Source organism: Heloderma suspectum, chromosome 5 (assembly GCF_057233095.1).
Source record: "Heloderma suspectum isolate Gila_16-S chromosome 5, 16-S_ref, whole genome shotgun sequence".
Taxonomy (NCBI): Eukaryota; Metazoa; Chordata; class Lepidosauria; order Squamata; family Helodermatidae; genus Heloderma; species Heloderma suspectum.
In genome coordinates, this window is record NC_139462.1 from 192634967 (window position 1) to 192661396 (window position 26430).

The 26430-nt window shown below is 44.1% G+C and overlaps 1 protein-coding gene across 1 annotated transcript in view; it reads right to left on the minus strand.

The window, feature by feature from the left end:
- The window catches only part of COL1A2 (collagen type I alpha 2 chain), a 70663-nt gene that overhangs the window by 32560 nt on the left and 11673 nt on the right, over positions 1-26430 (minus strand). Inside the window, exons 5-26 of the mRNA XM_084858792.1 lie at positions 22729-22773; positions 21638-21691; positions 21065-21118; positions 20375-20428; positions 18696-18749; positions 16696-16749; positions 14494-14538; positions 13961-14014; positions 13805-13849; positions 10745-10798; positions 9736-9834; positions 9596-9640; positions 9382-9480; positions 8191-8244; positions 7946-8053; positions 5609-5662; positions 5354-5452; positions 4720-4773; positions 3952-4050; positions 2366-2419; positions 1693-1746; positions 994-1047 (exon numbers count right to left, since the gene is read on the minus strand). Coding sequence (XP_084714918.1) covers positions 994-1047; positions 1693-1746; positions 2366-2419; positions 3952-4050; positions 4720-4773; positions 5354-5452; positions 5609-5662; positions 7946-8053; positions 8191-8244; positions 9382-9480; positions 9596-9640; positions 9736-9834; positions 10745-10798; positions 13805-13849; positions 13961-14014; positions 14494-14538; positions 16696-16749; positions 18696-18749; positions 20375-20428; positions 21065-21118; positions 21638-21691; positions 22729-22773 — 1386 coding nt within the window. The remainder of the gene's footprint in view (positions 1-993; positions 1048-1692; positions 1747-2365; positions 2420-3951; positions 4051-4719; positions 4774-5353; positions 5453-5608; positions 5663-7945; positions 8054-8190; positions 8245-9381; positions 9481-9595; positions 9641-9735; positions 9835-10744; positions 10799-13804; positions 13850-13960; positions 14015-14493; positions 14539-16695; positions 16750-18695; positions 18750-20374; positions 20429-21064; positions 21119-21637; positions 21692-22728; positions 22774-26430) is intronic.

Here is a 26430-nt window from a genome sequence, read left to right on the forward strand (position 1 = left end):
CTGTAATGGCCTTTGTTAAGTCACTGTGCATTATCCAAACCTACTTATTCTTGCTCTTTGAATAGGAAACCAAGCCTCCAATTTTAAGCCTAATATCCCTTCTATCCAACCTCCTGGCTTTACCTTTATTCTACTTTCATTGGAAGTGCAGTAGACAGACTTTAAGGTTGACTTCCTTAAATGAAAGGAAATCACTGTACAAGACAGCTCAGTTCTGGAGCCTTCCCTGGGTCCCTGCAAATGTTTTGGCCATGCTAGCTGGGGCTGATGGGAGTTGTAGTCCAAAACAACTGGATGGACCCAGGCTAGGGAAGACTGCCTTATAAGGTTTTCAGGACTGCCTTTACAGTTTCTGAAGAGGACACAATCTTAATCAATTCAAATTATTTAACTTTCCTTTCATATGTACCTAAATGTATTTATACTTGATGCATGGTGAAGCAGTGGGAATGCACTCAGCGATGCTACCCCAAGCTAAGCCTGCACATGGTACCTATGCTTGTGATTCTTACCTCCTGGTTTTACCTGGTAAGTATCATGTGCCATTGGACCTAAGTACCTTGGATTCTATACACATAAATGCTATTACATGTATTCAGGCCCAGGGTGGGAGGATTAGATAAAGCTGAGCACGATCCCACTGTCAAGTCTATGCATGTTCAGATACATGTGAAAGGGGCTTCAAAGAACTTCACTAATCCTGATCTAACAGATTTTGCTCTGATCTAAGGTACTGAATTTCTTAGGAAGCAAACCTTGTGAGATCTGAGCTTACAAGGTCAGCATCTTAGGTTCAGGAAGGTGTCTTAAATAATTCCTTTATTACCTCCCTTGCCAGCGAGCTAATTAAGGGTGTGTATATCAGAACTTATGGAGTAGACTATTGTGCATATCTTGAAGTCAAGACACATTGAGAGGCTTTATATTGTCTTGTTCCATGCATAGTTTCCAACTGCAGAGAGCCCACATTCTGCTATAATATTAGCCACTTACTTGGAAGCCAGGAGGACCAGCTGGACCAGTTTCACCTTTGGAACCAGGACTGCCCTAGAGAAAATAAAACAAAAAATAAGTATCTGATGATGCACACACACACACTCCAGGACATTCTATAGCATATAATAGCTTTGCTTGGACATCAAGATAAACCACAGTTTATCATGATGGGAAGAAGCCCAGGTGAACCTTGGGCTCACACACTCCCCCTCCCCCTCCGGTGCAGCTGCAGAGAGGCATTCCAAAGCTTTTGCTTCTGGTTTTTTTTTTTAATTAACTGCAGCTTGTCATGTTGCCCAAACCCAACAAACTAGGGTTAATCTTAACTATGGTTTGTTCGAAGGAAGCCAACTTCAAACCACGGGTCTAACAAACCACAATTTAGGATGTGGATGTAATGCTAAACTGTGGCTAATTGAAATCAAAAGCAAAAACGTCCACACTCCTCTTCATGTCCTCGCTGAAGGAGAGGAGAGCACAGGAGCCTGAAGCTTGCCTAGGATGACTCCCATCATGATAAACCACAGTTTATTGTGATGTCTAAATACAGCCTATGAAACAGGTAATTGCCCCCCTTCCAGAGCTACAAAAATGAAGGTAGGTGCAAATCAAAGCCTTCCATTAATGGTCAAGCACTGCAAATGATGGCACTCCTGTGTTTGCGTCAAATGTTAACAATGCTGTTCTAGTACTTACAGCAACACCAGCTGGTCCTTGAGCTCCACTGTTTCCATCAGCACCGTGAGCACCCTAGAATAACAGAGGTTTAGTTACATAAGATATGGACAATCTTCCTCTGAAATATATAATATTTTTGTTTGTTTTTCTAAAAAATCTAATTGCCTCAAAATCGTTGACTAATATCTGCTCAATGAATGAGGAACACCACATCCGATGTGATCCACAGACTCTGAACATTTGTACTACACTAAAGTTAATTTCTGGCACGTGGGCAGCCCCCCCACATCTGCACAAGAGTTCCTTTTTAGTGTTGCTCCAACAAAAAAAACTTGGTTTGGATTTTTTTTAAAAAGCAGAGAATAAATAAAATGTCGATGGGATCGTTTTCTTTTTATAAGCCAGAGCTGGAAAGCCAGCTACCTGAAGAGAGGCCCAGAGAGCACATCTGTTTTCATGTTAATCATTGATACACATACTAAGAAAAATGTTGTCATGTTGAGGTCTGTGCAAGATATTAGCCTCTGGCTATTGGGAGGGAAGCTAGATATGTGCCTGAGTACTTAATATTTTATAAATTCTGTATGCTAACTAACTTGCAGACCCTTCTCCCAGATTTCAGCAATCTCTGTACAAGTCATGCTCCCCTAACTAAGGCACCATGCTCAGGATATAACGTAGTTGCACGTACCCGTGGGCCAGCAACACCAACATGGCCTCTGTCACCAGGTTTGCCAGGCTCACCCTGTGGGAGAATGAAAAGAATATTAAAATAAGTCATTTTTTAAGAACAAACAATAGCTATACTCATTGCATTATTTTAGTTTATGTATCTCATACTTTTTGAGACCAAGACTGGCATCAGGGGTTGGCATGATTGGGTACCTGCCGAGGTTCATGCCCCTGCAGGGAACCTACCATCATGAACACCTGGATTTGCTGCTCTTCCTACCTATGGTTGCCCTCTTTTTGCTCATACATTCTTGGTACCAGAAGGGATGAGCAAATGATGGGAAACCACTGCTGCTTATTCACAAGCTCTCTCCCCAGCAAGCAGTTAGATGGCAGGAAAAATGGTGAGAGGTGTGAGAGGGGGACCTATGCTGAAGGCATCTTGCCCAACGTATCAACACCCCGCAAACCCCATGAGGCAGACTCATAGAAATGTAGGCTTGAAAGGGAACAAACTATCAAGCCTCTAACTCCCTGTCAACTTTATCTCAGGGAGATGCTTGGAACACCTTGCCTCAAATACCCCCAGAGAAGTAGATCCCACAACCTCCCTGGGCAGCCTATCCCATTATGGTCTAGACCCAAAAGATATGAAGCTTTTGTCCTGTGATTTGAATCAGTCCTACTGATGCATTAATCAACCATGTTTGCCACCTCCTCTGTTTCAGTAGCACCGGGTACATTTATTTACACTCAGAAAAAAAAGTGGCCTATCAAATATCAAACGTAAGCCATCATACCCAAGGAACAAATGGATAGAACCAAATTATGTATCAATCCAATTATTGCCTTAGATCCAATTGTCTATATGCTCAGGACTATCAGAGGATACAGCCCTCTTGGGACTATACCACTTAGAACTACTGATGAAAGATCATGTCTGAATGCTTCCCCATGTAAAAAAAACAAGCTCTTTGAACATATAAAACTAGCATATTGGGGAGAAGGCAAGGACACTTCTCACTCACATTGTAGCTTTCCACAGGAAGGGGATTTTCTGTGATGGAGCACGGGGACATATGATGCTCCACTTGCAGTCTGAATTGGCCCAGTCCAAGAAGAGCAGTACCATGTGAAAAGGTAGCTCGGCCATTAGATTCACTGGCCATTTTTGGCTCAGTGCCTCCTGTCCCCATCTATGCGCTGCTCAGCCATGTTTTAAGATATCCCACATTTAGTCTGCAATTAAATGAGGCACTGGGGCTGCTGCACTGAAAAAGAAACTGAATCCTTCAAGTGCATGTGTGCAACAGCTGGTGCACGCGTCAGAGATTCTGCTGGTTTGCAGCCATTCTCCTGAGTAAGAATGAAAGCAAAAGGAGGCAGCAGATGACCAACAACTAAATCCCAATGCATGTTATGTCAACAAAGCAGAGTTGCAAGTGCAGTGTCATGGGTTGTAACAAAGCACTAACACACTAGTGAAGTATTTCTGGTATTCACTGCTGCGATACCAGAAACATTACATGAGATGGCATAATGTTAGTCTTATAGGCAACTCTCTAGGTTGCCATGTCGTTCTATGGTGACACCACTTGCACTTACATTGGGACCTTTTGGTCCTGGGAATCCGATGTTGCCAGGTTCACCTCTTGGACCAGCTGGACCAACTGGGCCAGGACGACCATCAGGACCAGTAAGACCCTAGAGGGAAAAGATCATTACTTTTATTCTAGATCCATAGCTTCACTGCCTGAAAAAATTGTACCTCCATTGAGAGCAGCACACTCCAGTGGATATTCCTTTTTAAACTGGAAGACCTATCTGAGCTATGCCATTCCGTCTATTGCTTCCTTTCTATTTTATGTCACTTCTCAGTACTAATCCAAGGCCATGGAAATCAAGAAAAAGAACCCACAACAGTTACAAGGAGTTCAGAGCTAGCAGTATATATAACTGGAAACATGTTTTTCCCCCCAATATTAATCAGTGTCATTGTGCTGCAGACCTGTGTTAGGAGACCCATCAGGGAGCTGTATAGAACCACGTTAATAAATTATTAACCAAGACATGTGTGGATCCTGAATCAATAGGTTCAACAGACAACATGGCTATCATTTCCTAAACAGGTCTTTAGTTGGGGCAGGGCTGGGTTTGAACATGAGAAAGATTTGATTTCAGCAATAGGCTCTTGAGCAAATCACAGTCTCTTCTCTAGCCTAGCTTGTGGGCCTGTTACAAGGATAAATAGGATACAAATGTTAAAGCACAATGAAAGCTGCTGTAAAAATTTACTTATAAGAATCTAAATGCTGGCTAAAAGATCATGTGTTTTTAAAGATATCTCTGCAGAATAAAATGTGGAATACTTACCATGGGGCCCTCTTTGCCAGCAGGGCCTGGGCTTCCAGATTGACCGGGGAGACCCTAAAAAGCACATAAGTTTCACCTTAACATGCTCCTTTGATTTATCTGAAATTGGAATGCAATTTAATTTCACCCCACCCCACCCCCTCACACCATCTCTAAGTGTATAAATAAACATAATTAAAGGATATACTGCTATCTACTGGTAATATGCAGGTTTAATGGAAAATGTTCCTATTAAACTCAGTGAGACTTAGTCCCACAGTGCAATCCTATACGTGACTACTGAGGAGTAAGTTCCATTTTGTTCAGTGTTGCTTACTCTGGAAAGTGGGTACAGGATTGCAACCGAAGCACACATGGGATTGTGACCTCAATTTCACATCTGTACAATGGGAATATATCTCACAGTTTTGTTGTGAGTAGCAAATGAGGTATTGAATATAAAGCATTCCTCATTACTATAAATATTAACCATTATTAAAAATCATCATCTAGTATAGCACATTTTTAAAATGAGCCATATGAAAACAAAGCCATGTAGCTTCAGAATACTATTCTAAATAAATCAATCCACAAAATAAATCTGTCCGTTTATTTGGCTGCTGCCCCCGTACCAAGTCATATCCTCCATACTTACTCTTGCACCCATGAGACCAGGTTCACCAGGGCGACCTCCATCTCCATTGGGACCTTTAGCACCAGCAGGGCCAGTAGCACCACGGCTACCAGCAGCACCCTACAGAGAAAGCACATCATGCTCAAATCGGAGGGAGCAACAACAGCAGTGAAAAAAGTCAACATCCCCCCTCCCCCCAGCTTAGCAGGTGGAAGAAAAAGCCTACATGACCAAGTCATGAAACTGATTAAAAAGAAGAAAAAGAAGACAGCTTACCATAACTCCAGCTCTGCCATCAGATCCAGGGAGACCACGAGACCCAGGAACACCCTACAGGAAAAAGAACAGAAATATCTGGTCAGAAATGGAACAGAGTTTCCACCAGAAGGCAAAGGCTGTAAACTAAGGATTTACAGAAGAATGTTTGGCATTTGTAATGGGCTGTAATGTGAGTGTCTCTTCATTCTGTGGAAATACGGCCCCTGAGAAAGATTCAAGCCTTGACTTTTCTCCTTCAGTGAATAACAGAACTTCAGTTTCAATACCCTCTCAGAGAACTGAAGTGAAGCTGAAACATTAGGGTCCTTCCAGGGGTTGCTTCCTGGGGTCTTTATCGGCTGCTGTACAGCACAATTAAGAGAATGGGAAGCTCCCCATGGAATAGTGGATATCATTTCAACAGGACCACGATATTCTGTATGCATAGCCAGCCATGACTGCCTAACCTATGTTGCTCCTACGTCGTTGCCCATTAGCTCTGAAGACCAGCAGCAGTTCTGGCTCCAAGTTTTTGAAGCCACTTGGGCCAGACACCCTCAATTCCCTCCCTGCTTCAGTGAGTCTCCCTTCTCCCCACCATTGTCACCTGCTACTGTTGCTCCACATCCTCTTTCTCGTCACTGCTACCACTTGCTTGCTTGACAGGCAGACAGCCAGTGAGCAAGCAAGCAGGGGCATCTCCTGCTCCTCCTCCTCACCACCACTGTTGTCTGAGCCACTTCAAGGGGCAGGTGAACAAGCAGATTGCAATGGTGAAGAGGAGGAGCAAGTCCAGGGAGCTCTGGCCAGGGGGCCCATACTGGGGAGTGGGCCCTCAGCTGGTGCTCCACCATGCCTACCTTGACGCTGGCCCTGACCAGCAGGGACTGGGACAGGATGATGCATTCCTCATCATTAGACTGATCAGGAGGGATGCAACTGTGCACTAAATGTCTGATCGTAGGGACACCTGGACGTGTCCTTAATCTTGAGCCAGTCTGGCCAAGTTTATCTTAAATCTTGACCCATATTGTTGATTTTAATGATAAGAACTGATCAATTGGTTCAGATAAGAAACTAGCTGAGACAGCATTGTGGCTATTAAGGTGCTACCTTCGCATGACACTATGGTACGGTCCTCTTTTGACTACAGTGTCATGTGGTGAGCACAGCATCATTGCTGGGTTGTAAGTGAGCTTGTGAACTTTGATAAGAATGAACTAATCAGTGAAACAGTCATGACTTTTACAAAACTTTTTGAAACCTAGGGTTTGTAGCCACAGGACGGAAATAATGGTTTGACCCGACAGTGCAGGTCAGGGCCAATTCACACATTATATTTCTCCAGTAACAGGAATGTTCCGGTGGATGATCTCTGTGCCTGGATAACCCTGGAAAAATAATGGATGAATGTGTTGTGCATGGGAATAGCATCTCCTCCCAGAGCCAGAGCACGGTAATACAGTTCATCTGCATACACAGTATGTTTCCAGGGCTACGCAGGCATGGAGGCCTCCTATGGGATTGATTCAATCGACAGAAAATATAATAAACTCTTACTGTCACAAAAATTAAGCTAAACAATGTAGCATACTGTGACCTAACGTTTCTATTTTATTACATGTCAGACCATTTGTCTTCTGACAAATGCAATACCTTTTGCTCATCTGTGCCTATGCCCATCTTTTCTAGATGTCTACCAGACTGTAAGCCTCAGGGGAACATCCCATTCCTTCTAACTGACTAAAATTCAGTAGGTCTTGAGAAGTGCTCATCATTTTGCAAAAAAATGGCCATATGCTACTTCCTCCGTTTACTAATACACCAACTAATTTCTAAGAAGTTTGTAAAACCCCAACATTGGTATTATCGTTTTAAAAATCCAAAATGACATTTTGGTGAGTAGTGGTTTTTAAAGAGCATCATGATTAGTGTGAAAATATTTCAGGCTTTCAGATATTTATCTGAGATGCTGCAGGTGCATTCTTCTTTAAGATATAAGAAACTATCATATCCCAAAACAGGCCAATGGTCTACTTAGTATTGGGTAGTGGTCACCAGCATCTTGGGAAGAGGTCTCTCCCAGCCCTGGGAACTTTTAATTGGAACCTCTGTCCCTATGCATACCAAGATATGCACCCTCCATCAAACCATGGCCCACCCAGCAGCATTCAAGGGACTCAGGCAGAGGGTTTCCCCATCACCTGCTACTTGATCCTTGTAACTGGAGATGCCAGGGATTGAACCGGAGACCTTCTGCATGCAAAGCATGTGCTCAACCAATGATCTATGGTCCCTTTCCCATGGATCTTCCTGATCATTTCCTGATATTTCTGTAGCATGCGAGGGACTCACTCTTAAACCTGCAGGTCCAGGTGCACCCGTAGAGCCGGCCTCACCATTGACACCCCTCTTGCCTTCCTCACCACTTGATCCAGCAGGACCAGCTGGGCCAGAAGCACCCTGTTCGGTTGTAAAGAGAACAAAACGGTCACCATCTTGCATAACAGGCTACATTGGAAAACAAAAACACGCCCCCCCTCCATATTGCTGTATGATATGATATGATATGATATGATATGATATGATATGATACTTACAGGTTCACCCTTGTTACCGGTTTCTCCCTTGGATCCAGCAGGGCCAGGCTCACCCTAGAGTCAAACACAACAAGAGATGCCAGCAGTGAGCACTCTAGAAAAAGCTTTCATTTTGCTACTGAGCATCCGAGCTTCAAGTTTTCCAAGCAGCTGAGAACTACAACAGCAAACAGCGTCGTTTAAAGATCATGCACAAAGATACTCAGCCACACAAGCTCTCCTGGATCATGGCTCAAATTATGAGGAGGGGAAGGAGAGGGGCCCTTCATGAAATCCACACATTCCACTCCCTAATTCCAACTGCTCCCCCCCACCCCATTTTAGCCAAATCACACTACCTTGTTTGGCCCAAAAGGTAAGAGGGTGAGGCCTGCTCTGCCTCTGCCTCCCCTGTAATTTGAGCGCTGGCCTGAATGTTGTATTTATTGAGGGGGTGGGAGCAGGAAGAAATGGGGTGTGGGATAAGAGAACCTGTGCAGCATAATAGCAGAATGAGCTGGAAGTTTCTAGTTCAATCTGACTTAGCCATGAACAAACTGTGGCTCCACTATTCTCTCAGCCTCCCATATGCAAAATGGAGATAATGTAATGTAATAATGTAACACTGGTCTATCTGACAGGGCTGTTGTAAGGATTACTGAGATAACATATCTCCAAAGGAGGAGTAGGGAACCTGTGGCCCTCGAGATGTTGTTGGACTACAACTCCCATCATCCCTGGCCATGCTGGCTGGGAGTGATGGGAGATAGGGTCCAACAACATCTGGAGGGCCACTGATTCCCCAACCCTTGCTTTAAATAATACTTTTAGAACTTAAGAAAAGTGCTAAATGGATATTAAATAAAGACAATGCGTGTTAGTGACTGTTGGCAAGTAGACATTAAGGGCTAGTGGTAAAATGCCATTATGTCAGGATCCCTAAATATTTTACTCTTATCAGTCATTGCTGCTTCACACTTGGCTGAATATGAGTAATATGGCAAGAATGCCAAATGTTGTTGCAGCAAGGGTATCACGCAACAGTGCACGAATTAGGCAGTTTTAAGCCAGAAGCTGGGGTTGGCTTAGGTAGCACATGAGAGTAAGTATAACAACCAACTAAAATGTCCACTGTTAAAATGGTGCCCTGCTGCCTCTGTGGGAGCAACAACTGCAAAAAGGGAAGCACATTATATAGACCATGCCGCTTACAGTAAGTCCTCTAGGGCCAGCAGCTCCAGCTGGACCGGATGGGCCGAGGATACCACGTGGACCTGGGAGGCCAGGAGCACCAGCTACACCAGGAAGACCCTGTCCAAGAAGAAAGGAGATACAGAAGGACGCATTACAACCCTGTTGTTTTCTCTGTAGTACAGACAGAGGCATTCTCTATGAGACAAATTCACTGGCACACAGATGTACTTACAGCTGCACCTTTAGCACCATGAATGCCATTGGCACCAGGGTTACCCTAAAAGCAAAGAAAAGATATGTTATTTTTTAAAATGGAATTCTCTGGGTCCAATAATCTATATTTAGCCATGGCAGGGACTAAAAATAACTTACTGGAGGGCCAACGGGACCAGCAGCACCAGGGAGACCAGGCTCACCACGAGGACCAGCAGGCCCACTTGGACCAGTGTTACCAGCAGATCCTACTTCACCCTGTTTGAGAAAGAAAGAGACATCAGGCACATATAAATCTTCAAGCACAAGGCAGGTGGGTGAAGGATGTGCGACTCGCTTCAGCATAACTTGCCATCTTCTGCCACTCTGATCCGACTTTAAAGCAACCTTCCTCAACCTGGTGGTATCCAGAAGTTTTGGACTACAACTCCCAGCATTCCTGACCATTGGCCATGCTGTCTGGAGGTAGTGGGAGTTGAAGTCCAAAAACCCTGGAGGACATCAGCTGCTTTAAAGAATAACAGTTGTCATACCATCCAATGCACCTATCTCAATGAGATGGGAGCAAACTAGTATAGTGGCCCTGACCAAATTGTAGCAGGTAATTCTCCCCCACACACACACAGACACACTCACGCACATGGGTGTGCAGGCGGGGGAGGGGAAGAGAGACAGCCAGACAGACCACTGTCCTAAATTTTTAAAATTCCTTATATTTGGGGTTGGATCATCTGATGCATTGCATGCTGGCCTATGTGGTCTGTAGGAAACTACATCCATATGAAGACATGAGTACAAAACAATATGATGCCATTCTAACAATAACATTTGCCTTCCTGGGAAGAAAGCAATCTACCTCTCAAACTCCATCCACAATTTCTTTATTGCCCAGCTTTGCTAGGCCATTAAAATCCCAATGAATTCCAGACAAAACAGTGATCCTAACCACAAGGACAATGACAAGCCCTTTCCCTCCAAAGCATAACTCCCCAAAGCCTCATCATATATGTTTGCAGGAGGGAATAGGCTGTATTCTTCAAAAGGTACAGTGATCACATTGCTTTGTCTGAAAGGATTTTGTTTCAAACTGTCACTGGAGGTTTTTGCTGAGCATCTGTGCTAGAGGATACCTGTCAGGTTACTGCCCTACTGTTAAACATGTTCATACCTTGGCTCCAGGAGCACCAGGGAATCCTGGAGGTCCAGCAGAACCAATGGGACCCTGCAATTTTAAAGAAAGAAAGACATGCATACAGATCTGCAGATACAGGCACTCTGCTGAAATAAACAGAGGAACAGGCCAGGCACACTTGAATCAATGATCATGATTTGGTTAATATATCTTCTGAAAGGCTGAAATGACAAGGCAGTTTGTCAAGACAAGCAATGAAAACAGGGATGACTGACATGAGTGTGGGACATCCTAAGAGAAGAAATGTTTTCTGACACTATCTTAGAGCCAAACACTCAATGGTTAAAGGGCATTAAATGGATTACAGCTGAGATATCCTGCCCGCATAAAGGAGAAGCCCTCACCACCACAATGAGGAGGCCTTCCTATGTTCCCTATTCAGCCTAGATATATTTCAAACAAATGAAAAAAACCTGCAAGCTAACGCTTTAAATCCCCCAGATCCATTCAAATGAAGCATTAGGGCTTTAGCGACGGGCCAATTCTTAAGATACGGCTACCCGCAAAGAGGTTCTCCTAACACTTCTGCACGGTGGCAGCACCCTGTTGTGGCTATAAAACAGACCTGCACAACTTGGGATCCACCCAGCTTGGCACACCCACCAGCTCTGCATTGAGGCCTGCCATGAACTGAAAGTCCCCCGCCTTTTTTTTTGCAGGCCTAGGAAGACAGCAGGAACAGGGGGCTTATCAAGCCCCTGGCAGGCTGCAATACATCACTAGAAGACAGTGTTCAGTTGGTTAGCTCACAGATTGTGCAGGCCTGAACAGTGTTTCGTTAATAAGCGCTGCTCAGTAAAGGCACGGGGAGACTTCTGTTCTGAAGTCTGCCCATGCCTAAACTCAGTTCGGTGTCATACAAGGCCTGGGGACAGTGTGGAACAGCCTTTCCCAACCTGGTGCCTTGCAAACATGTAGGACTGATATTCCCATTGTTTTTCCTTAACTCTGTTCCTGATTAAACAGGTTTTTGTTCAGGAATATTTTATGCTTCTTGTTCTTAGTACACAGAAATCCAGATGTTCCATTTAAATCTGGAAGATGTGGCTGGGATCACATTTTTTTCTTGGCTGATCCAGAACTGGCACAGGCTTAGCTACAGCTATAGGCATGCAATGCTATATGCTTTACCCTGGGGAAAAATCTCTCCCCGCTAATGCTCAATATTGGTTCTAACATAATTAGATCTAATGTAAGTTGAGCCAGGGATCACAGGTGGAGTTTAGTTCCAGTGCTCAGTTCTGGAACATGTGAAGTTGTCATCATTCCCTTTATTTCCAATGTTTACGCACGCATGTCACTGCTTATGTAGCCAAAATGGAACTGTCTATGCAAAAAAAAAAAGGTATCAGCAGACTCGGGGGGATCCCGAGGTCTGTAGAAATAAACAAACTATTTAGGAAAGATGCCCCCCAAACAGTCCAGTGAGGACTGCGCACGCTCAGTGGGGATGGAATAATGATTGACTGTTGCAGGGATGCGGGCAACAGGAAACTGGGTGGGAGGGGAATGGAGCATTGTGGAGGGAGCTATGGCTGACTGACTGGCACAGTACGCAGCCGCACTTCACACTGCAACATTCTGTTTCAGGTACCTTTTGTAAATAAATAAATAAATAAATAAATAAATATGATAATAATAGCAGCAGCAGCAGCAGCAGCAGCACCTCCTCTGAGTTATTTTTAAAATCACAATGGGTTAAGTAACCACAGGATTAGGGGGCAAGATTTTCCAATATTTTAGGTATATACCCATGAACCACTTCTCTGGGGGGCAGTTCAGATACTAAAATCTTCTCTGTATGTACCCCAACTGTCCCTTGGTATGAATTTGTGTTAATAAAAATAATAATAATTTGCAGTTCAGCATATTCGTGCAGACAGCCGTGGCTGCGCAATTTTTAGTTCTGCCATCACAGCCGTCGCTTTTGAGTAACTGCTGGGTAATCTGTCTACGAATGCTCCAGATACAGAAGCCCTATGCCTCATGTTGGCTTTTTTGGCCTTCATTAAGCTAAGAACCATTTTAAACCTTCAAACATAGGACAAACCTTTTCATTGCAAGGATGTCTGTTTGCTTCTCTCTTTAATATGCTGCCCTTGCCATTCTGCTTTCTAGATGCTTTTATTTTTAAAAATGGCATTAGATGCCACATCAAAAGTTCAAATAAATCCCCAATAGTTACAAAAAAGGCATTTTTAAAGCATCACTTGTAAAAGAATCCTGTTCAGCTTGGATCAAACCGACTCACACTTGCATCAGGATGTGCTAAACAGTGGAGAGCAGTGTAGGCCCAACATCTACTGTGGAGCAACGTGCTGAGCTCAGTGGCAGTAGGTGACCTAGTCCTTCCTGAGTTGGCCAGGAGAGAATGTGGGTTGGTGCATTGCCTAGATCAACCAATGGATAATCCGAGAGGGTGAATTGACATCCCTTGGACTCCACTTGGCTCCTGTTGCCATCTTTCCTCTGGGGCGATGTCCCATTTCCCAATGAGAGGGGCACTCAGAGAAACCCGAGAGAAAAGCAGGGCCCTGGGCAGTACTTTTGAACCAGCCACCTTGCTCCCTAAGCCTAGGGCAGTTGCTAGTTTAAAAGAAGCATGCCAAGCAGTCCTTTGGTCTCAGCTGGTGGGGCACCCCTCACATTAGAAAACTGATGGGGAGAAGGGCCATCCAGATTTTTTAATGGGGGTGGGGCTGGATTCTCCCCACCCAAGCTGCCAAGAATGGCAACAATGTCTGAGGAGACCTCTAGTGGGCTCTTTGCAGCTTGGCTTGAGCTAAACAGTCTGTGGAACCTCCCTAAGAATATTTCTTGTAATATTTTGGCAACTCTTTGATGCATACCTGGAAATGACTGGTGTTTGTTTGTTGACCATTCCCTATTGTGCAGTAGATAAAAGGGCAGAGAAAGAGATGGAGCAGATTATGCTCAAAGGTGAGTATGTCATTTAGGGCAGTGAGTATGGTGAGTACGTCATTTAGGGCAGGACTATGAAGGATTTCTATGAAGGATATTCAAGTTTGGACTTACAGCAGGACCAGCGGGACCGCTGCTTCCATCGCTGCCACGAGCACCCTACAGAAATCAAACATACATATTAAATTCCTGGTATAAAGTTAAAGAATCAAAAAATAAAAATAATAAAATAAAATAAACGCCAAGTTGTACAGGTAGGTAATCACTTACAACTGGGCCAGGAGCACCAATTCTTCCTCTTTCACCAGGGAGGCCACGAGCACCCTGAAGGCAAAGTACAAGCAAGTTATTATGTCATCGTTGTCACCATATACCACAATGCATGCACAAGAGTAATACAGCATAGCCGGCATCATCTCTCAGGTTTCACAACAGGGTGTAATGTTACCCGCACACAACTCAAATTGAACTCAGTGGGGTTTATGTGTACATGAGTGAGTGCAGGATTGCAGCGTTATGGTACCTCACAAAACAGTAAGCTACAAATGCTGATCAAATAGCATCATTTCACTTTAACACTGAGAATATATGAAAGCAATATTTCACTTTAGTTGAATAGTAGCAGCTATTAGACTTTAAGAAATGATAGTTTTAGGGTGCAATCCTATGCATATTTAGACAGAAAAAAGTCCTACATCTCTCAGCATAATGCTGGGAATTGTAGGACTTTTTATGTCTAAACTTGCATAGAATTGTGCTGTAACAGTATTTTGTTCATTTAGTTATGAAGAGAAAATACTTACAGATTGTCCTGGAGTACCATTTTCACCAGGAGCACCAGGTTCACCCTGTGAACAACAAATATCTATTCAGCATGTGATTTAGGTTGTCCTTGCACTGCATCGCTGATTATTATCTTCAGCAAAAGACCTAGCAAGTGGGCTAATCCAAGTGTACACCTCTAACACTGAAGGTGTGCACAAAATCTTAAATCAAAGAAAGTTTGGCAATCTACAGGCCCTCTTTGCCAACTAGAAGAATGATGGAAGGAATATTGGCTTAAGCCAATAACTCTCTTTGGATTGGGATCAAAACGCTTTGCTAGCTCAAGGCCACCACCATAGCTGTATGAAGCCATGTTCGGGCAGGTTGGTCCGCAAAAGCAGCTAAACTAATATACAAACATATTATCCAAAGAAGTCCTACTGGTTGTATCAAAGTTGGTACAGTCTACACTAGTTCAGTTCAGCTAGGCTACACCATTGATTTTCGAAATCCAAGAGGGATCTCCTTGATGGAAAGTGCTGGAAATGACCTGAAGAGGCATGATCTTCTTCCTGACCCTTCTCCAGTCTACATTAGCCAGAGGACCAACCCATCTCCTTGCAATCATAGCAATATAGGAGATTATGAACCCCGTCTTTTCTGTTGACTGTAAGTACTTTGAGGTTAATGGCACAACCTGCATTCTTTTGGTAGGATCTTTTTGTATCACAGATACTTTGATGCCTAATATTCTCTCTTACAAACATGGGAACTCATCAGATGTCCCCCACCACAAGGGTTACCCTATTCATTTTAATGGAGGAACAAAATGGATGTGCACATTTTTTGTGGTGTGCATATGGATCTGTATGTACCTTCCATTTAAATGGACGATGCAGCCTGCTCATGCAAGAACTTCCAATGCACATCAGAGAGCAAATGGAGCTTTGGATCAGGGCACATGTGTTTGGCTCACACATACCTGCACTTCTCCTTTCAGTCGGTTGCTTTCTAGCTTGGGGCAGCAGTTTTAGGTTTGCCAATCAAATCAATCTCTGCTTTGACTTGAGAAGGTAGGGACAGTGTCTTGGAAGAGTCGGACACGACTGAACGACTGAACAACAACAACAACACTTTGATAATAGGTGTTGGGAGAAATGGACCCAAATGTCATGTATTCTATTTGCAGCTCCTAGACAGGCAATAGTATGTTGCATACTCAGGCTTGACATTCCAGGGGTAATAGATAATGATGGAGCCAATATGTTCCAAGTTGTATTTCAAAGTTCCATGTCATTGGCCTACCACCACTTCCTGAGCAAACTTCAGAAGAGAAATCAGACAAAGGAAGATCTAAGATTCCTTGTGGGTTTTAAAACTCTTCTTTACCATGTCTCTCTTCTTCAGTAACTTCCTCACTTAAGTCTCAAAGGCAACAGCTGGCTTCTGTTCACTACAGCAATCATAGAGGCAGCCTACTGGTGCCAGTCAGTTTCCTAGTAACTATGCCATCCTATACATGTCTACTCAGAAGTAAGCACTACTGAATTCAATGCGACTTACTCCCAGGTAAGGGAGTGTATACTTACCTAGGAGTAAGTTCCAGTGAACTTAGTGGGACTTACTTCTGAGTAGACATACCTAGGATTGCATTGTAAGACCTTATTTACTAGTCAGCATTTTTATTTCTATATGCATCTATTGAGATCTCTAGCATACACCACACAAAGGGGAATGTGAAAACCGATCTATTTCAGTGAGAATAAAACAAAACTGACAGATAACTAGAACCCCTCACTCACAGTTTGTGAGCAAGGAGGACAGTGAGGTGAAGGGGGTGGGGGTTCTACCTAGCCATATGGTTTTGGATACTAGTGAGTTAAAAGTTTCCTGGGGGCGGGGTGTCTTCATTATTGGTGATCCTGAATGTAGGAGTCAGGAGCACCAGAAGCCTGGAGCACTTTGATGGGTTATATTATTTAATAAGCTCTTCTGTGCTAGGGTTTGGACCTGCAGGTTTTTATATTGTATACATTTGTCTCAAGCTTTCAGGATCGAACTCCTGTTATGTTTTATTTATGGCATAGGCCGATTTGATTTAGAAAAACTGTTGTTTGCACGAAGTGACATTTTAGAACATGCACGTAGGAGGGAGAGGACACAGAAGTGCTGCTATGGGAAGCGTGCTCTCCCTCGAATAAACCACCCATGCAGCTTAAAGTAAAATCAGTAATTTTTACCTTGGTACCTTGGGCACCAGGTTCTCCTTTCCGACCATCCAAACCGTTGTGTCCCTATAACAAATAAAGAAATATATGTTGTTAAAATCTTTCCCAACAGTTTTAATTCTCCGAAGAAGCAATTTATTTCATGCACCCATAAATGCTCATATAGCTGGTGGAAGGGGATGGGTGGGTTGGTTGGTTTGTTGCAAATGATTGAACTGGGGTGGGTACTGCCAGGAATATATAAGGTCATGGAAAGATGTAAGGAGTATACTGTTCCAATACACACACACACACACACACACACACGAAGGCAAAAATGTTTTTTTTCCTAAATGGCAGATAGAGGAGGGCCTTGTGATGAGCCTCACAGTGATTTTATAACAGTACTATCCAGCGGCATCCCACGTCATCAACACTACTGTAACTCCCACAGCAAAACAGATGCTCTATTCATCTGTCCTCAACCTGTGGCCGTGCCTGCTGGGAATGATGGGATATGGAGGCAACAGGCTGGGGAAGACTGAACTAGTTACCCTTGCTGGGGTGAGACCTTTCTTTTTCAACAGTTGAATGTGGCAATTTGGGTGCTGGTGAGCAACAGTTCACACAACACAGATGCCTTCGTCCAGAGGCTGTCATGTGAGTGGATTAGTGACAGTATGAAACCCAGCACTGGCCTTGCTCTACATTCACCATATTGGGCCTGCCCTCACACACACAGTGCATTCATGTGGATGACCACTGGCAATGAAGGGGGTCATACAGAATGGGCGCACTGGAAATATCTAGTCTGTCTCTCACCCCCACCCACATTGGCTAGTAAAAAGGTGCCTTAAAACATAGTTTGGTTCTAGTCTGCTTTAGACCCAAAGTCTGGCATCACTCTTCAGCCTATAAGATTTCATGGCCTGACAGATGCCATTGATTGATTGAGTGATTGCCATCAGTGTACATAGTGCTTTAGAGAGAACAAGAGGACAGGTACCTGCCCCAAAGAGCTTACAATCTAAAATTCGACAAGGGAAACAATGGAGGAGGCAGGAAAGTGGAAACAGGGAAGAAACATGCTGTTGTTTAGGGAAATGCCTGTTCTCTAAAGTGGGGAGAAACAAAACAAACTCTGGCATCCACGAAGTCAACTACATTGATATAGCTTTGGAGTTTAATTGCAAACCGTTACAGTAAATTGGGGGAGAACTGAGCAGAATGGGAGACTAGGTGAACAACGGTCATTGACAGCCTTGATGCAGTGAATGCTACCACATCCTTCTGGTACAGGGTGGTATAAATCAGCCTTCCCAAGCTGGTGCTCTCCAAGTGTTTTGGACCTCAACTCCCATCAGCTCCAGACAGCATAGGTAATGGTCAGGAATTCTGGAAGTTGTAGTCCAAAACATCTGGAGGGCACCAGGTTGGTGGAGGGTGGTATAAATGCTTTTTTTCGATCCACAATTAAAGCTGCACTTCATCATCATTGTGCAAATAGTTTTGTCACTAATATATTAGAGGCACACACAGGGCCAAACTAAATGGGCATTTTATGATCGGATCTCTTTTTTTTAAGATTTGTTTTTTAACCCAGCCATGCTGGGTTGAGTGGGTCTGGACTGGATCAGAGCAGCAGTATTACAGGGAGGGAAGTGTTGAACTGTGCCCGTGCTGCTTCCTTGACCAAAATCAACCTGCCCCTCTGAAGCTCCAATTAGCCCCACCATGGAACAAAAGCTACGCACCTGCCTTGTGGAAACGCCAGACTGCTTTTATCAAAATCAGTCCATTGCTCTTGGGCGTGAATCCATTTTGTCAGAGGGTGAAGAGGCCACTGTGTGAAAGTGCTGGCTTTCCTTATCACCCTCTGCATCAAATGCGTATTGGATTTTATCTGAGATAAGCAACTGTACAAAATACCCAAGTGGTGCATACAGCATCTGCCACTGAACAAACCAGAGACATATTTCTCTTCTCACAGCTCATCATTTTTATCTGTGTTCCTGTCTCAGCGAAATGCTCACCCTTATTCCTTTGAAGCCAGGCAGGCCAGGAGTTCCAGGAAAGCCACGAGCACCCTTGGGAAAAGAAAAACAAGACAGAAGGTGTAAATTCTTAAGTAAAAGCTACTTATTTTATACATATCTGGACAAAGTAGATGAGCTCAACATATCTGAGGAAAGCTCCAGAACATAATGGGCTGGATCCAGACTTCCAGCATTCTCCAGCCAGCATGGCTGGCTGGGGAATGCTGGGAGATGTAGGGCTTTTTTTCTGTCTAAACATGGATAGGATTGTGCCCTTAGTCATACTTACAGCAGACCCATTGAAATCCATGTGTCTTAAGTTAGCCATGACTAACTTAAAGTAGACCCATTGAAGTCAATGAGTCTACTCTAAGTATGATTAAGCCCAGATCCAACCTGCGGTTTGGAGACTGATCTCTGAAGATGCACTGCATGATCCTCTCCTGTGCCTCGCAGGTCATGCTTACAAACAGAGCATTTTCTTTCTTACATGAGGCTTAAAGAGGCTCTTGCTTCAGTCAGGGATTTATGATGCAAATGTAAGACCTCTACTGGCCAGAATGCTCATCCAGTTAAGCTTCATGTATGAAAAGGCTCCTAAGACTATGGTGCTGAGCTAAGCTCACTTCCTCCAGACAGGAGTGGCTTCCCTTGAATGAATGAGACGTCTAAGAAAATGTGTTAGGCAGCCTTCCCCAACCTGGTGCCCTCCAGATATGTTGGATGGCAAGCTCCATCATCCACCAGCCATGGCTGGGGATGATGAGAATTGTCATCAAACACATCTGGAGGGCACCAGATTGGGGAAGGCTGATGTTTAGGAATGGAATGCGAGACTGTGAGCAGAACAAGCGACTATAGTAATCTAACTTCCAAGCACAAATAGTTTGAATGCATGCGCCAGTGACATAGTAAAGGGCATCTCGTATTTCAGGCCCATGTGGCCTCCAAATGCATTAATTACTTACCCTTGCACTGATGCTGCTGACCAATGTTTATCAATTAGCTGCAGCAACTAGTGTTACAACTTTGACCACGCTGAGGAAGGGAAGGGCTGGTGGTGGGCCAAGCATCACCCCCAGCCACCAAAGCAAACTGCTTGCAAGTCTCATGGCCACAGTCATGGTTCCCTCCACACATCATCTTACCTTTGGTTTGGCAACTAGGTCAACACATGAACGTATTGTATATGAAGCTGCCCTGACTTGTACAGTTTCAGACTGGTGGTCCATTTTGCCCAGTATTGTCTACTTCCCAACCTGGTGCCCTCCAGATGACTTCAGCTCCCATCAGCTGCAGCCAGCATGGCCAATGGTCAGGATTGCTTGGGAGTTGCAGTCTAAAATATAACTGGGGGGTACCAGTTTGGGGAAGACTAGTCTACATGGACTTCCCCATCACCTCTTCACAGATGTTTTTACCTGGAGAGGCCAGGAATTGAACCTGGGGCCTTCTGTAGGCAAAGCATGTCCTCTGCCATTGAGCTATGGCCCTTCCCTTGTCGTTGTCAGGGGGTGTCTAGTTGCCAATCCCTATCATAAATATCTGTAATACCTAGAATCTCTGCCATAATATCCAATAGTGCATTTATGCTAAAACCACTAGTAAGGAACAGCAGCAAATAATTCCACTTCCCCACCCATAGGTATGTAACCATATTTAGAAACCTCACTCACCTGAGGTCCAGAAACACCCCTTTCACCATTTCTTCCAGGTTTCCCAGAATGACCCTAATGAAACATTAAAGGAGATAATAATGTGCTTTTGTGTGTGTAACAGCACATGAATTAAAACATGTTTTAATACACCTCTGTTCAAGATATTATCTCCCCTTGCCCTCACCCCAGGAGCAGAGATGGGCAAATTTGTCAATTTGGTTTTGCTCAGTTTCCCAACCATAGGTTTGTTTCAGCTTGTTTCTGAATCAGTTTTGAAATTTGGTAAAAAAAAAAAAAAGTCTACCAAACAATTGTGCATGAAAATGTATAATTTCTTCTAATATACTCATTTATTGTGTGACCTTTTTGTAAGTGGTTTTACCCTAATATAAGTTTTGTGTGTGTCCTATTTCACAAATGCAGCAAGAATTCCGATTTACTTTTCACAATCAGAATTGATGGAAACTTCAGCTGTCATTAAAATGCCACTAGGTTGTAGAACATATTTTTAAACCTTTATATGAAGAGCTTAGGAAACATCCCACACATTTGGACAAGAAGAACTCTGGATAGCCAGAATTGCATGGTGGCTCCATGGGGCCATGTGTGGGGGTTACAGAGTGAATGTGGATAACCAATGTTTGGGTAAGGAAGTGACTCCTACTTCATTTCATGGGAATCCCAGCTGAAATGTAAATTAATACTTACATCTTCACCAGATTTTCCAGGAGGACCCATTGGACCACGAGCACCTTGGGGACCCTAGTGATAAAAAGAAGTTAATTTGAAACAAATTAATAGGTGTTAAGTACCAGCTTCTTTTATGTTACATATGGACTAGTGACTTGACTAAATCAGTGTCCTAGCTCTGAATCCCTTTATCCCGAGCTTTGAGGGCCACTTTATTTATGGCTCCTAGGTTTCATAAAAGCATAGATCTTGAGGTTCATTACTTAGTCCCATTTCAGATTACGCAGACATTTTAAATACAAAAATTAGTTCAAGAGAGCTGCAGAAACCTAAACTATAGCCTAGTTCTCTAACAAGATCCTATGACTCCCTCAAGCTTCTTATGTATTTTCAGCTTTGGAAAAACCAAGTAGATATGGAATCCAGTTTAACACTGGCTCATTTATTGCTACTCCCACCCCATCTCTCTTGCAAAAAAAATCTCATTTTAACAGGCCCAAGCCAAATGCATAAGTTTTGGAAGAGGCCTTCCAGGTAAGGGGACATTTCAGAATTCCAAACATTCTAATAGTAGAAGACAGTTTTGCTTACTGTTTGACCAGGTTCACCAGGTTCACCAGCAGGTCCATGGTAGCCAGGAGAGCCCTAGAACGGAGACAAGACATTTCATTCAGTTTTGAATATTGTAAATTCTCTTCTAGTAATGTGAGGGTCTGGAGAAGAGACTTGGGGGTGGATGATGCAGAGAGGTCTCAGGAAACCAGCCACCAAGACAAATGGCTCAGCAATAGGAGAGGAGGGTAATTTGGAAAACCTTGGAGTGTTGGATTGTGATGCAGCCAGATGTTGTGATTTTCCAGCCCAGAAGAGGCCAGAACAAATGATCAATGGGAACATGAAGAGATACCGGGCATATATGTTCTGTGCTTTAGCCCTTCTTAGCAGAGATATTAAGGTACAAATTGGGAAGAGGGCAAAACAGAAGTGGAGGGAGGGGAGAAAGGAAACTAGGAAGGGACCGAAGACGTGGCACAACAGGTCATAAACAGAGGACTGTACTGGGGGATTGGCCAATACAGAACAGCCCTGTTCAGGCATTCACCTGAACGTGTGCAGGCTTAAACTGGGTAGGAAGGCAGGGCCACACATGCTGTCCTGCCCCCTACATCCCTGTGCACACCAGCCCCCACCCCCTCAGTCCCTGACACAGCATTATCTGAAGAGAAGTTCTATTTTCATTCACTCAAACATGAAGAGAATGCTCTGTGCAACTGGGGGACTGGCTTGAACACAAGTAGAACTCCACTCCGGACCTTGCTGTTCAACACAGCAAGGTTGGGGACAGAGGAAGTGCGGCCTGATGTACACAGGAACATAGGGGTGGGGCCAGCATGCATGGCCCCATTCCCCTACCCAGTTTAAGACCTCACACGTGCAGGCAAACACCTGGAGAGGGCTTAGATCTCTAACAGACTTCATGTTCTCAGGGGTCCCCACCTTTTGGGGGTTGGTGGGCACATTTGGAATTTTGAAAGAGTGTCATGGGCACTCTCACAAAATGGCTGCCATGGGATCGTTAGGATCTAGTCAAGGCAAAGTTTTACATATGTGACAGATGCCTTTAACATGTGTATCTAATGGAATTTCCTTCCCACTAATGGCTGTGATCATAATATACTTACAGGGGCTCCACTTGATCCAGGTGGGCCTCTGGGTCCCATTATACCCTAGAAAAAGAGATGGAAATAAGATTTAATACAATACCCTAGAAAAACAGATGAAAATAAGATTTAATGCAATAGTAAGAACACCAGATGATCTCACAGCAGATTTTCAGTATTACTTAATTGTTTGCCTGAAAGTGACACACAATGAGATGAAACTAATGTAATATGCTGGCAATAGTCTTGTTGTATATTATATTAGATACTTGGAATCATAATCAGTAATAAAGCAAATAGGAGAGTCAAAACAAGTGTATGGTTTCTCCTTTCCCTACTGTAAACTGTTAATGTAGTAGTAGCTGAAATGTACCTCTGATCCTTATATTAGCTTATGTAATGTGGTTTAAATTATGTACTACTTCTAAACCTTCCAGTTAGAGAAAGACAAGAATTACAATTTGCATTTTAATTTGCTTTGCGACTTGTCAGAAGACACAAAAATACTCAATTTGTTGCATTATGACAATGTCTCCGTCCTTGTCTTTGACTTCACAAATTATGATGTCTGAGCTGGAGGGGCATTATGGGGATGGATTCCAATGGACACCAGTTGGTTTTCGAGGGCAGATTAACAGCAAAAGCATTCCGTTCACTCTAGTGTCTCTTGCTGACAGGCAGGGTAGGTTCAACCTGCCCTTCTGTTCTAGCATGTGGTGGAGGCAGGCAGAGAAGTGAAGGGTGGGAAAGAGCAGCCCTCACAGCTACTGATGCCACTGCCTCCATTTTCTTGTAGTTTTTTCCTTCTTTAGCTCAGAAGAACCTATGAAGAAAATTCCTCTATGGAGGAATCATGCATAGGTGTGCTGCAGTCTCACATGCAGGAGCATGTAAAATGTTACGCCAGGGGCTGAACAGGGGATAAGGAAAAAAATGTTACTGCTTTCTCCTCAAAACCTTCCGAAAGATTTGGGCAACTAGCCCAAATGCTTGGTTTTGACAACTGTCTGTTGATGGGAGGGCTCCATTCATGGAAGGTGCCTCTGCCCAATTTTCCGGGACTTCCCTTTCCCCCCACACCACAGCTCACCCCATTCAGCAGGGTCCCCCTGTATAGCATTTTCCAGAGGGCTGCTGTGGGGAGGAGGGGCTGGAGAAGTCCACTTTCACCAGCCCAGTTGCACATGCCTAAAGCTGGATCCAACCCATGGGGTCCAAGGTCAGCTCATGCATAGTTACTCTCAGTCCCTGCCCTTTTGCTCTCTGCCAACAGCCACCTTCATGTGCCATATGCATGAAGAGGGTTCCATGCTTCAAGAGGTGGCTGGGCCATGCCCCTGACCACAAAGCCCAATGACCATCACTGCCCCCTCCCCCAGCATCCATGCAATGGCTTGGGTCCTAAGATAAGTTAACTTAAAGAAGTTCACAGAAGGAAAGCTTTTGGTCCTTTCTTCATCCCTGCAAACCCAAAAAGCCACTATGGAGGTTCAGGGCCCCCTCTTGAATAATATAGGGTGGGATGCAAGGGGCTGCTGAGAGAGAGAGAGAGAGAGAGAGAGAGAGAGAGAGAGAGAGAGAGAGAGACTGCCAAAATTGGGCTTGGATCCTAAGATAAATTATCTTAAGGAAGTTCATGGAAGGAAAGTTTCCCATCCTCTCCTTCTCCTAGTGGTCCTCCATGCCCATCCCTCATTGTTCAGGAGGCATCCCTAACCCCATGGAGAAGCTTTTCAGGGATCACAGATGGCTGTACGAAGGTGGGAGATATGGGAAACTTTCTTTCCATTAACTTCCTTAACTTAATTTATCTTATAACCCAAGCCAGTGAGTGTAGACATCTGAAAAAGGGAAGCCTGTCCATGCAGAGCTCTGTGGGCGTAGGTGCCTTTTTTCAGTTGTCCAGCCTCGATGGTTGTGGGGCGGGACCAGGGGTGTTCACGATGTCAGGATTAGACCAGCAACGCAGCCCCACTTCCTATTCTACGCATGGAGCCCTCGCCATATGTATAATGCATGCAGGGGGCCATTGTTACAATACTTCTGCTATTGGGAGAAAAATGTTTATACTGCTGCAGTGGGTAGGATTTTATAAACAGTCAATGGAAGGCCCAACCACTGACTTCAATGGGACCAGAAGCACATGTTCTACCGCACAAGAGCCACAAAAGCTGTGTTGCATGCTACTGAGACCACTGTTCTGGGTTTCTGATTTGAAAAGGCCAGTTCCTTCCAACAGGGCATTTCTCTGTTGTAAAAAGTATGTATATGGAAGGAGACAGAAACTCTTCATAAAGTTGGAAAAGTCATATACAAGTGTAAGGGGGGGTGGAGATGACTGGTAGCTACAAGGTAAGTGCTCAAAAAGTTGCATGACATCTGTAACTCTGTGGGGAGGCAGAAAAGGGATGATAATGCTCAACCCATTCACATGGCCATAGATGACAGATGGCTGCCTCCTCAGACAATCATAGGTGTCACAGAACAAGATCAACCTATCCTGAGGTGCATGTCTTGCAGCAGTGTTTTGGGAACCTTTAGACATGGCACCCTAAGTGAACCTCCCCTAACCTGCACAAACTGGGAGATGAACACTGATAATTCTGGTAGGCTGCATTGGATTTTCTTGGCTACTCTGTCAAAGTGGTAGTGATAACACTATTAGGGCAGTAGGTGTCTGCTCACCTTGGAGCCCTGGCAAATGCTCAGATGTGCTACCCCCTGGAACTGGCCCTGTCTTACAATGCTCCTGGGACCTCTCTGCAAGTAACATGTTTCCTAATCACATCTGACCTTTCTGACATTACCAAGCATTGTTTTCTTCTGCCATTTTCCAACCACTCATGTTCACATTTATAACATGTGAAAGGAAATGTAACATTGGAATTGGCTCTTAGAGCCACTTCAGAATTCTCTAGAAGCAATGAGAGGAAGCAGGAATCACTCACATTTCCTCTCCCCATACTTCTGGAGCATGTCTGAAGGTGAGGTGGGAGGAAGAAACACATTCTCCTAATGAAGGGACATAATGAGCATCTCTCCGTATGGGATATATGAATATCCTCTCCTTGGATGAGACCTAGAAGTGTGGGGACCAGAAGCATTATGCTCATGCTGCCTCAGTGCTTCTAGATAATATCCAAAGTGGCCTACATTTCCATGAATTCAGGTGGTAAATACAAACACAATACAAAACTTCATTGGACAGCATCTCTAGTGAATAGATAGAAAGGTTCTGTATTTCCTGAATTGTACACCCAACAAGCAGTAAAAATGATGAGGTATGAATCATTCTATGGTATAATCATTGTTGCTCTGATCCTAACCACCTACACTTGAAACTAAGTTCAGTGGATCTACTTAGAATTAACTATGCTTTGGTCTGCAGCTTACAGGCATGACTCCAGCCTAGCTGCATGGTGGGCAGGAAATGCAGATGCAGAACTAGGTGACCAGGTCCAGTCCTTATCACAGCCAATAGCATCAGGGAGAACATATTGGGAGTGTGTGCGCGCGTGCGCATGCACGTATGGAACTTATTCTGGGATTTCCTCACTTCCAGTCCATGTCTCATGAGTGGGGTAGGTTGCCCACCTATGTCGTGGCCTCCTAGCTTTAGTGGTAGCTCTGTTGGAACCAGTGGGATACTGGATGGCCAATCTATCGGCAATCCTCTCCACTTCAGAGATGCAGCCTGGAAGTGACCCAGGTAAGGCGTGCAAA